This window comes from Pseudophryne corroboree, chromosome 5 (assembly GCF_028390025.1).
Source record: "Pseudophryne corroboree isolate aPseCor3 chromosome 5, aPseCor3.hap2, whole genome shotgun sequence".
NCBI lineage: Eukaryota > Metazoa > Chordata > Amphibia > Anura > Myobatrachidae > Pseudophryne > Pseudophryne corroboree.
The window spans coordinates 633,890,904-633,903,064 of record NC_086448.1 but is presented as its reverse complement, the minus strand read 5'-3'; the positions used below and the strand labels follow the sequence as shown (position 1 = coordinate 633,903,064).

Genomic DNA, 12,161 nt, shown 5'->3' with positions numbered 1-12,161 from the left:
TCAACAAGAAGCTTCACTGGTATTGCTCACGAACCAGGGACCCTCAGGCGAGGGTAGTGGATTCACTGACTTCACCTGGGCCTTACCGGCTGGTCTACCTGTTTCCTCCAAATCCGTTGCTCCCAAGGGTGCTCAAGCAAATCAGAAATCAAGGAGTCTAGAAAATTCTGATTGCCCCGGATTTGCCTCGGAGGGCATGGTATGCGGATCTTCTGGACATGTCCATCGAAGACCCTTGTCCTCTACCGCTAAGAAGCAATCTTCTTCAACAAGGACCGTTCGTCTACCCGGACATACGGCGACTTCTTTGACGGCATGGAAGTTGAGCGGAACATCCTAGCTCACAAGGGCCTTTCCAAGAAGGTTATTGCTACCATGGTTCAGGCCAGGAAACCTGTGACGTCAAAACACTATCAACAGTACTTCTTTCTCTGTATCCCATATGATACCTGGAGCTTTATTTCGAACTGTTCTGTAACATCAATATTTTCTTGTCTGTATTGGTTTGTGTGACATTTCTTCAATAAAAATAATAATAAAAAAAAAAATACTATCAACACATCTGGAGAAGATATCTCTTGGTGCGAGGAACGCACGTATCCACCTGCAGAACTCTACTTGGGACATTTCTTACGTTTCCGGCAGGCTGGTGTGGATAAGGGCTTGCGTCTGGGTTCCAAATTAAGGTCCAGATTTCAGCTCTCTCTATTTTCTTCCAGAAGAAATTGGCACTGTTGACGGAAGTTCAGACCTTCTTGCAAGGGGTACTCCAGATACAACCTCCTTTTGTGCCGCCTACGGCACCCTAGGATTTGAATGTGGTATTGGAATTTCTACAGTCCTCCTGGTCTAAGCCTTTGATGATGGTAGAAGACAAGTACCTCATGTGGAAGACAGTGATGTTACTGGCCCTGGCTTCTGCTAGACTCAGAATTGGGGGCCTTATCGTGGAAAAGTCCACACTTAGTTTTTTTACGAGGACAGAGCGGAGCTCAGGACTAGGCAGCAGTTCCTGCCGAAGGTTGTCTCTGCGTTTCACTTGAATCACCCTATTGTGGTTCCTTCCAGTTCTGACTCTTCTGCTCCTCCGGAGGCATTGGATGCTGTGCGAGCCTTGAAAATCTATGTCAAGTAAACGGCTCGGATCAGGAAGACAGATTCCTTGTTCGTGCTCCATGATGCGCAGAAGAAGGGTTGTCCTGCTTCGAAGCAGTCCATTGCTCGTTGGCTCAGGCTTATTATCCAACAGGCCTATGTGTTGGCAACCTTACCTGTTCCTAAGTCTCTGAAATCTTACTCTACAAGATCTGTGGGCTCTTCCTGGGCGGCTGCCCGTGGAGTCTTGGCCTTGCAACTATGCCGAGCTGTTACCTGGTCGGGGAAGAACACCTTTGTGAAGTTCTACAAGTTTGATACCCTGGCCAAAGAGGATACCCAGTTTGGGCTGGAAGTGTTGCAGCAGTCTCCCCACATTCCCGCCCGTTCTGGAAGCTTTGGGATGTCCCCATCGTACGAAGTCTCCCCAATATCCCTTATGGATGCTAGAGAAAATAAGATTTAAATTACCTATCGGTAAATCTTTTTCTCATAGTCCTTAAGGGATATTGGACGCCCGCCTCAGTACGATTACTTTTCTGCAGGTTCTCTGTTATGTGGTTACCTGTTCAGCTGTTGCTGTTATTGTTACCAGCCTTTGTTGGTTGTTATATGTTCGTGGTGTGCTGGTCTTAAATCTCACCACTCTTTGTTTTCATGTTCCTTCTCTCATATATGTCCTTTCTCCTTTGGGCACTGTTTTACCTATAACTGACTGTGGGAGGGGGCATAGAGGGGAGGAGCCAACACACCCAGTGAAGAAATTTAAAGTGCACCAGCTCCTTTGGACCCCGTCTATACCCCATCATACTAAGTCTCCCCAATATTCCTTATGGAGTAGGAGAAAAGGATTTACCGGTAGGTAATAAAAATCCCATTATTCCCACTCATGGGTGTCCACAACACCATAGAGTGGAAAAAGAATTTGTGAGCCACCGAGCCCGCAAGTGGCTTTGTTGCGCTCGCCCTCCCCCCCGGCAATCTGGTGGAGGGGATCCCAGCGTCCGTATGCTGACCGCCGGGATCACCCGCTGGTCCCCCGATCCCAACCCGCATGGATCAACACGGGAGAAAGCTTGCTTGCAGGAGTGAGGTGGTGACCAAAGTTGAGCATGAAAAGGCGACCAGTGGAAGAGTGGAGAGGGTGTGATAGAAAGGAGGTATGGAAATGAAGGGGAAAGAGACGTGACCAAGGTTTTATATATGAGGGTGAGGAGTCTGAATTGTGCTCTGGATTGAAGAACAACTATACGAATCAGCAGAAGAGTGATGCCAACACAGAACAGTGGGTGAGGGACAGGAGACTGGCAGCAGCATTAATTTGGGATGTTGAGAGATGTTTTAAAGAAAATACAGAAAAAAGAAGGTTGCAGTAGTCAAGACAGGAAATGACAAGTAAATGGATGAGACTTTTGATGTCATCCATGGTGAGAAAAGGTCTGATTCTAGAGATATTGAGCCAATTTGTCGGTCCTTTCATCCAGCTGGGCAGGCATTTGACTGTGCCCAACTAGCTGTGACGTCAGCCTCCAAAGCAAAGGTATGGGTGGTCGGCGGACTGCCTGTACACACAGCCAGATGCACCTATATATCTGCAGATATCAGCCCTGCACAGCCGATGTGGTATGTTTGTGAACAATATCGTACAGACATAGGGGTATATGCAATTGCGGTCGAATTCGCGGCAATTATCGCCGTTTTTTAATTCGACCAAATTCGCCAGGTGAATTCCGGAAGGTGGCTTCCGGAATTCACCATATTCAATGAAAAACGGATTCGCCAGAATCGCGGGCGAAAATCGGCCGATTTGGCGGATTTTGCCGCGATTTTAAAAAACGGGAAAAAAACGTGAAAAACCCGAAAAAAAAATGGCGTGGGGTCCCCCCTCCAAAGCATAACCAGCCTCGGGCTCTTCGAGCTGGTCCTGGTTCTAAAAATGCAGGGGAAAAATTGGCCAGGGATCCCCCGTATTTTTAAAACCAGCACCGGGCTCTGCGCCTGGTGCTGGTGCCAAAAATACGGGGGACAAAAAGAGTAGGGGTCCCCCGTATTTTTAACACCAGCATCGGGCTCCACTAGCTGGACAGATAATGCCACAGCCGGGGGTCACTTTTATGCCGTGCCCTGCGGCCGTGGCATTAAATATCCAACTAGTCACCCCTGGCCGGGGTACCCTGGGGGAGTGGGGACCCCTACAATCAAGGGGTCCCCCCCCCCAGCCACCCAAGGGCCAGGGGTGAAGCCCGAGGCTGTCCCCCCCCATCCAATGGGCTGCGGATGGGAGGGCTGATAGCCTTTTGTGATAATAGAAAGATATTGTTTTTTCCATTAGTACTACAAGTCCCAGCAAGCCTCCCCCGCAAGCTGGTACTTGGAGAACCACAAGTACCAGCATGCGGGAGAAAAACGGGCCCGCTGGTACCTGTAGTACTACTGGGGAAAAAATACCCAAATAAAAACAGGACACAGACACCTTGACAGTAAAACTTTATTACACACTACCGACACACACATACTTACCTATGTTGACACGCCGACTGCCACGGTCTCCGTCGATCCGAGGGTACCTGTGAAAAAATGATACTCACCTTCCAGCGTCCAGAGAGATAAATCCACGTACTTGTTTAAAATAAGAAAACGCACACCCGCTCCATACCGGACTAGAAAGGGGTCCAATGTTTTCACATCAGACCCCTTTCTCCCGAATGCCGGGACATCACGTGACTCCTGTCACTGATGTCCCTTCAGCCAATCAGGAAGCGCTACTGCCGTGGCGCTCACCTGATTGGCTGAGCGCTGTCTGTACTGTGACAGCGCCTCGCAAAGCCGCTCCATTACTTTCAATGGTGGGAACTTTGCGGGTAGCGGTGGGGTCACCCGCCGGTCAGCCGCTCACCGGCGGGTGACCTTACCGCTAGCCGCTAAGTTCCCACCATTGAATATAATGGAGGGAGCTGTGCGATGCGCTGTCACAGTGCAGACAGCGCTCAGCCAATCAGGTGAGCGCAACGAAGTTGCGCTTCCTGATTGGCTTAGAGACCTGTCTGTGACAGCTGTCACTGACAGGTCTCATTCGTGGAAAGGTGTCCCATGTGTCAGCATGGGACCCCTTTCAGTCCGGCATGGAGCGGGTGTTCGCTTTGTTTTTTTGCCAAGTACGTGGATTTATCTCTGGACCATGGCTGAGGTGAGTATATTGAACTTTTCTTTTCAGGTATCCGTGGATTCTACATGGAGAAGAGGACCGATGTCGGCGTGTGAACATAGGTAAGTATGTGTGTGTCGACGTATGAAATAAAGTTTTACTGTCGACGGTGTGTGTGTCCTGTTTTTATTTGGGTATTTTTTCCCCAGTAGTACTACAGGTACCAGCGGGCCCGTTTTTCTCCCGCATGCTGGTACTTGTGGTTCTCCAAGTACCAGCTTGCGGGGGAGGCTTGCTGGGACTTGTAGTACTACTGGAAAAAACAATATCTTTTAATTTTCACAAAGGCTATCAGCCCCCCCATCCGCAGCCCATTGGATGGGGGGGGGACAGCCTCGGGCTTCACCCCTGGCCCTTGGGTGGCTGGGGGGGGGACCCCTTGATTGAAGGGGTCCCCACTCCCCCAGGGTACCCCGGCCAGGGGTGACTAGTTGGATATTTAATGCCACGGCCGCAGGGCACGGCATAAAAGTGACCCCCGGCTGTGGCATTATCTGTCCAGCTAGTGGAGCCCGATGCTGGTGTTAAAAATACGGGGGACCCCTACTCTTTTTGTCCCCCGTATTTTTGGCACCAGCACCAGGCGCAGAGCCCGGTGCTGGTTTTAAAAATACGGGGGATCCCCTGTCAATTTTTCCCCCGCATTTTTAGAACCAGGACCAGCTCGAAGAGCCCGAGGCTGGTTATGCTTTGGAGGGGGGACCCCACGCCATTTTTTTTTATGATTTTACCGTTCCAGCATTAAAAAAAAATAAAAAAAAAATAATATTTTAAAAAATATATAAATAATATTTGTGCCTCCAAAAAAAAAAAAAAAAAGTACCTAATCCCTTCTAATATAAATAGATCTTCTATTCCCAGAAAAAAAAACACAAAAAAAAACATGTTTAAATTTTTTTTATTTGTTTTCACCCTCCAAAGTGTGGCGGATTGAAAATGACGAATTTGCTGTCTAAAAGCCCTGCTGTCGAATTTCCAAACTTGAATTGAATATGCTTTGGTCGAATTGCAGCACTTGTATCATTGCAGAAAAGTCGAATTTGCAAAAATTCGAATTTCAAAAAGTCGAATTTTGAAAGTCCGTTTTTTGGTCGGAAAGCACTGAATTGCATAGGCGATTTTTTTTTTTGGTCGAAAATGACCCGAAATTCGACAATTTCGGGAATTCGACCGCAATTGCATATACCCCATATTGTTTGTCTACACCCACCAGCAGTATATTGTCCGTTTGCCTGAGATATCACCTAGTGTGTACTCAGCAATAGACCCTGAAAAATAAGATCTGGTCTCATGCGATGTTCTTACGGTTGCCCGTTCTAGACTGTTGCTCTCACTGGAAAAAACATTGGTTAATTAAGATAGTTCTTGCCTTGTCTTTCAATGGCTTCTTTTAATACTTTGGGAAATAGCAGCAGAAAAGAAAGTGTGAGCCAGTAAAAAATCCCACTTTAGTACCAGCCTATCTATTAATGGTATTACTGGGTCTTGTGATCGTATTTCTTTTAAAAGGTGAAAAAAATCCATCTGAATCCGTAAGACACCGAGTGAATGTATGAACGTCAGGTATAGAATGCAATCTTTATCTGAAACCATACCAACAAGGCAGATATGTGAACCTTGAGGGAGGCCAGACGAAGGCCTGAGTCAAGGTCTCTTTGCAGAAAAGCCAGAATTCTGGAAGTTCTGAATCTGTATGCATCATAATTCTTATCAGCACACCAGGTGAAGTAAGAACTCCAAACCCTGTAATAAATCCGAACAGATGCCGATTTGCAGGCTTTTAACATACTTTGGATGACCGCCTCAGATGCCATCAAAGCCAGCCTGGCCAGGTCCGGATAAAGACAAGGGCCCTGTACGAGGAGGTCTGGGCGCTGAGAAAGTAGAAGAGGACGCTCTGTTGATAGACCCTGCAGGTCCGAGAACCAATGCCGTCTCGGCCACGCCGGAGCGACGAGAAGTAGAAATCCTCCTTCTTGTTTGAACCTCCGCAGGACCCTGGGCAGGAGTGACACTGGAGGGAACACGTAGGGCAGCCGAAAGTTACATGGAATTGCCAGTGTATCCACGAACACTGCCTGAGGATCCCTGTTCCTTGATCCGAAGACCGGAACCTTGTGATTGTGTCGATACGCCATCAGGTCTACGTCTGGTAGGCCCCACTTGTCCACTAGGAGTTGAAAGACTTCTGGATGAAGACTCCATTCTCCGGCGTGCATGTCCTGGCGACTGAGAAAGTACACTTCCCATTTTAGGATGCTCGGAATGAACACTGCCGATATTGCTGGCAGATGGTGTTCCGCCCAACAAAGGATTTTTGACACTTCCATCATAGCCATGGAGCTTTGAGTGCCGCCTTGATGGTTTATGTATGCCACCGTAGTGGCATTGTCTGACCGTACTTGAACCGGCCTATTCTGTACCAGAGGCAGGGCAAGAGTCAATGCATTTAACACCGCCCGCAACGACAGAATGTTTATTGAGAAGAGTGACTCCTCCTTGGTCCAGCGACCCTGAAAAGTGTTGCTCCAACACCGCACCCCATCCCCTCAGACGATCGTCCATTGTCAGCAGGATCCTGAAGGGACTGGCCCTACTTAATTGCTGGTCCTGTAGCCACCAGGTCAGCGACAGACGAACCTCCAGAGTCGAAGTGATCGTGTGAGATCTGAACTGATGAGGTAGGCCGTCCCACTTGGAAAGGATTAACCTCTGCAGAGGGCGAGAATGCAGACACCATCAGGCCAAGTACTTGCATCGCCGAGTATCGACACTCTGGGGTGACAAAGGAAGCATCTTATCCTGTCTTGAAGTCTCAGGACTTTTTCTGGAGACAAAAACATTTGTTGACTGTGTGTGTCCAGGAGTGCCCCCAGGTTCACCATGCTCTGAGCTGGGGACCAGCGAGGATTTCTTCCAAATGATGAGCCACCCGTGGGCTTGTAGGAAGCTTATCGTCAGTTGTAGATGACTGAGGAGGACATCGTGGGAGTTTGCCAGAATCAACAAGTCGTCCAGATACGGCAGGATCCTGACACCCTGGCGACGGAGATGGGCCGTCATTAAAGCCATGACCTTGGTGAAGATCCGATGAGCCGTAGCCAGTCCAAATGGCAGAGCCTGGAACTGATAGTGGAGGTTGCCAATAGCAAACTGCAGATACTGCTGATGCAACATGGCAGTAGGTATATGCAGGTACGCATCCTGTATATCCAGGGATACCATATAGTCTCTGGTTTCCATAGCCAGTATAATTGAGTGCAGTGTTTCCATATGGAACTTAGACACTCTCACAAACTTGTTGCAAAGTTTGCGCCTGTAATGGATCCGAAAGGTTAACAGTGGTGCAAAACTGGCGAGGGGGACGTCTCTTGAAGGAGACTGCGTACTCGTGAGACAACTTGCCACAACTATGCGTCTGAAGTGGTCATTAACCAGATCTGGGTGAACTGCAGAAGTCGGCCTCCCACCCTGGGGTGGGGTCTTTGCCTTGGCCTTAGTGGTTTTGGGGGTCTCGGGTATGCCGGACGTTTTGCTTTCCCTTGAGGCCGAAAGGAACGAAAAGTGGTACCTTTAGCCTTCTGTGCAGAAGGATTAGTATTTGGGAGAAAGGCAGTCTTAGCAGCCGCCAATTCAGACAATTTTATTTAGGTCTTCCGTAAATAAAATGTCCCCCTTAAAGCGGAGTACCTCCAAGGTCTTTTTGGAGTCTAGGACCACCTTCCATGACCTCAACCACAGAATACGGCGAGCCAGGACAGACGTAGTCGACGCCTTGGCTGCCAACACACCTGCCTCAGAGGACGCCTCCTGAATGTAATAGGCTGCGGTGGTAATGTGAGACAGGTATTGTCTGATACATTCTCGGGCAGCTCTTCCGCTAATGCCTGAACCCATGCTTCAATTTCTTTTGCATCCCAAGAGGCCGCAATAGTGGGTATATGTACAGCACTTGTAAGGGAGTAAATAGTTCAGTGAAGTGACAGTTGTGACAGGCAGAGTGGACGACATCACTAGGCGGGTGACATGAGAATCCACAGGCGGTGAATTTTCCCACTTGTTACATAACTCTGCAGGGAGAGGATAGTGATCCAAGGCCCATTTAGACAGAGGGAATTTCTTCCCTGGATTAGACCAGGGCTCCTGCCTGATGTCCACCAAATGGTCAGAATGGAGTAATAGATTTTCATCCACCTTCTGCCGTTTAAGCATATCAGTTTTCTTAGCCACAGTAGTGGAATCCTCATCATCAGTGATCAGTGATTTGTAGGATTTGCTTAATAGCAACCACAAGGGCAGGGACATCAGTTTGCAATGGAGAATCCTCGTCAGAAACACCTGATTCAGTGTCTGACAGGACAGTACTTTTCCAATCCTCTTCAGATGAAACATCTGAGAGATCTGTGGATTGTGAGGAGGAAGGAGCCCACTTAGATGACCCAGAGACACTCGAGTGACCTGGAGTAGATTTTTGTCTGACCAAGGAATGATTTAATTGCTGCAACTGGTTAGACAAATTTTCCACCCAAGGCGGATTAACCATAGGGACAACTTGTGGCTGTAATGGCACAGGTGGTCCCATAGGGTGCGTAAGGCGTTCCTCCAGAGTACCCAGTAGGTTTGTGAACACAGCCCAGGGTGGCTCCTGATTGGTTACAGGAGCTGCGGACTGACTAGGAGATGTATGATACATAGTACACAGACCATCATACACAGCTTCCCCCTCTGGTAAATCTTTGGCGCATGCTCTGCATGATGCAGGAACATCCACAGACTTACTGCCCTTCTTGTTAGACATTGTACACAAATGCAACAACAGAGCGAATTAGTACGATAAAGCCAGAGTACAATACCTGCGAATAAATCCGTTAGTATGTGACTGTAGACACAGTACACAACACCAGCTAATAAATCTAGTATTATGTGACTGAGTACACAGTAGAATACACGTAATAGGTAAATACTGTGCACTATATATATGACCCTGACGAACCTAGTCCCTTAGCGTACAGCATATAGTGATAGATATACTGTATCTGGGAAACACAGAACGTGAAACCACACAGCAGATACAAGCACACACAGTCACAGGTAATGCAGATAATTATTATGACAATAAAACTGCACTGGACTGTATATGTACGGATATATATATATATATATATATATATATATATATAATCAGAGAAACAAAGAGGCGGCACTCGGAGACTTGCAAATTCAGAGTGTATTCACAGCAAGTGACATCAACGTTTCGGGGACCAATTCCCCTTCGTCAGGAATTGGTCCCCGAAACGTTGATGTCACTTGCTGTGAATACACTCTGAATTTGCAAGTCTCCGAGTGCCGCCTCTTTGTTTCTCTGATTATACATACCGGAGGGGGACCTGCGGATGGGGAAGGCACAGGAGCAAGCCATATCCCGCTGTGGATTTAGTGAGTGCCGGGGTTAATGCATAAGTATATATATATATATATATATATATATAAACACAGCACAGTCCTAGACCGGAGGTATATATCAGAATACTCGAACAATATATCCTGTAATAGGTACACTTTTGCTTAACTAATGCTGTCTGTATAAAGACATGTAGAATACTCAAGTGTTTGTAAAGTCACAGCGCTGTATACAGGCGGCTTTGCAATGGAGACCTTGCCCTGCAGTCCCAGAGACTAGCCGCAACTATGCTTATACGATGGCGCCCAGCGTCTCAGTCATGGAGTGAGGGAGTGTATGAGGCAGCTCCACGGCATGACAATCTGCAGTAGATGTCGCCTTGGGCCGGGGAGAGGCTACAGGTAAAGCGCCAGCTCCCCTATGCTTCCACCCCAGGTACTAGCGAACCTTATTAAATGGGGTGTTAGTACACCTGACCTGTGCTCTATTGCCCTGGTGGTCTAGTGGGGTCCTTGCTCGGTGACAGTGTCACGCCAGCGCCGCAATCCGTCTCCCTAGGTCGTAGACGGAACGCGATTTAATGGCGGGTCCCGCCTGGGGGATCCTCTTACCTCCTCCCCGTAGCAGCCACGCGAACCAGGAGAGCGAATGCGACCGTGTGCTTAAAGCCAGAGCGTCTCCGCTGCAAGTACCCGGGAACAGGCCGCGTGAGTATGCGACACCGCTTGGGAGGTGATGGAGCTGAAGCGCTGAATGTCACACAGACATAGCTGACAGCCCAGTTTTGAAGAAATTTTCTGTGAGAAAAAGCTTTTTCAGGGCTGACCTGCTGCTGCAGACACCAACTGACCTGCTGCTGCAGACACCAACTGACCTGCTGCTGCAGACACCAACTGAAACTGAGCTCAAAGTGCCTGTGCGGGGTTATAGTTGATGCATCCCGGGACAGCCTAAAGCTTTAGCCTGTTGGTGCCTCTAGATCAAGATCCAATCTATACCCCGATTTTTCCCTGTGGAAACCAATGTAACCTGCTGCAGAAACATTGTTTATCTTATATGAAGAGTTATTAATAATAAGAACATTGTCCATGTATCAGGATACAAACATAACTCTTTTTTTATTATCTATATAACACATACAGGGACGGACTGAGGCTGTTCAAGAGCCTTGGCATCGTAATAGTCTTGTGCTCACTGAAGCATGTCCTGGTGGCACGCCGCCCATGTTTCTGTATGTCGAGCAGAGCGCCACGAGGTGGAGCTGCTCGGCCAGCCCATTTCCAGGTGTCGGGCAGCCGAGCAGAGTGCCGAAAGACGGAGCTGCTAGGCCAGCCTATCCTTGTGTGTGACGGGTTCAGCCTATCAGGCCATTCTGCAATCTACCTGAAGTGCCAGATGCCCAGTAAGGCCCTGAACGCATAAAAGGTTCATATATTAATTTTTCTTGTTTTTTTTTAACTTAAACTTTTTGGCGTTTTTTTTTAGTAGAACAACATTATACATGGTGGCATTCATGAAAACTGGTGCTGTAACAAGCTGGAACTAGAGTCCATCACTCCTCTAGTAGTGTGGTAAAGTGAATGCAGACCTTAGACTGATTGGAAAGGCTTAGAGCGGAACACAATTTGACTGGCAAGGCTATCGTCTGTTCATCAGATTTTCTCAGTATTTCCAAATGTGTAACCATGTTTCTTTTATGTGAAGCCAAGTTTACTCACCTTCAAGTCGGTGAAAACAGACAATACATGGGTGTACATGTCTGACTGGTCTATGACAGCTTGTCCCCGCACAGGCCTTTTCAAAAGTGCGTTGCTTCTACCTTGACTCGTTTCAACAGCCTACATCGCAGAAACATGCGTTACATCAACAGTATAGTAGCATCCTTATATTTAGGCAGCTTTTTATTCCTTTAAATCAAGTCCTTTTTTTATTGAGGTTTTGTACACAAAAAATAAAAACAGACAAAAACAGATTACTACAGGTGATGACATAATACAATAGGGAAGACCTTACATATGAATGGACAAAGGATCAAGAAAGATAACTGCCTGCTCAAATCGCACAACAAAGACAGGAAACAAAAACATAATATATAAGAGAAAACTGCGTATGTAAATAAATAAAATCTCAGTGTGTGGAGGCATCAAAATAAGTTATGAGGGAGTCCCCAGAAGCCGAGACCACCTATCCCATAACTTCTACATTTTTGAAGATCTTACAGCTAGTGAAGACATAGCGCTCGTGGCCTATGAGGTCATTAATAAGTGACCGCCACTTGTAAATATCCGGTGTATTTGCCGGTTACAATTGCCTGCTCACACCATGTGCAGGCAATGATGACCTTAGCAAGAATAGACAGGTCCAGGACATATCGGTAAATCGTGGCATTGAAAAATTCCTCAATTTCTAATCTAAATAATTACGAAGTTCTACTTAAGCAATTCTGACTACATGAAGAAC

At 47.4% G+C, this 12,161-nt stretch overlaps 1 protein-coding gene across 2 annotated transcripts in view; it reads right to left on the bottom strand.

Annotated features, from left to right (window-relative positions):
• RMC1 (regulator of MON1-CCZ1) overlaps positions 1-12,161 on the bottom strand; it is a 204,160-nt gene that overhangs the window by 36,284 nt on the left and 155,715 nt on the right. For both annotated transcript variants that reach the window (XM_063923596.1, XM_063923595.1), the window contains exon 15: positions 11,420-11,539. In XM_063923596.1, the coding sequence (XP_063779666.1) occupies positions 11,420-11,539 (120 nt within the window). The remainder of the gene's footprint in view (positions 1-11,419; positions 11,540-12,161) is intronic.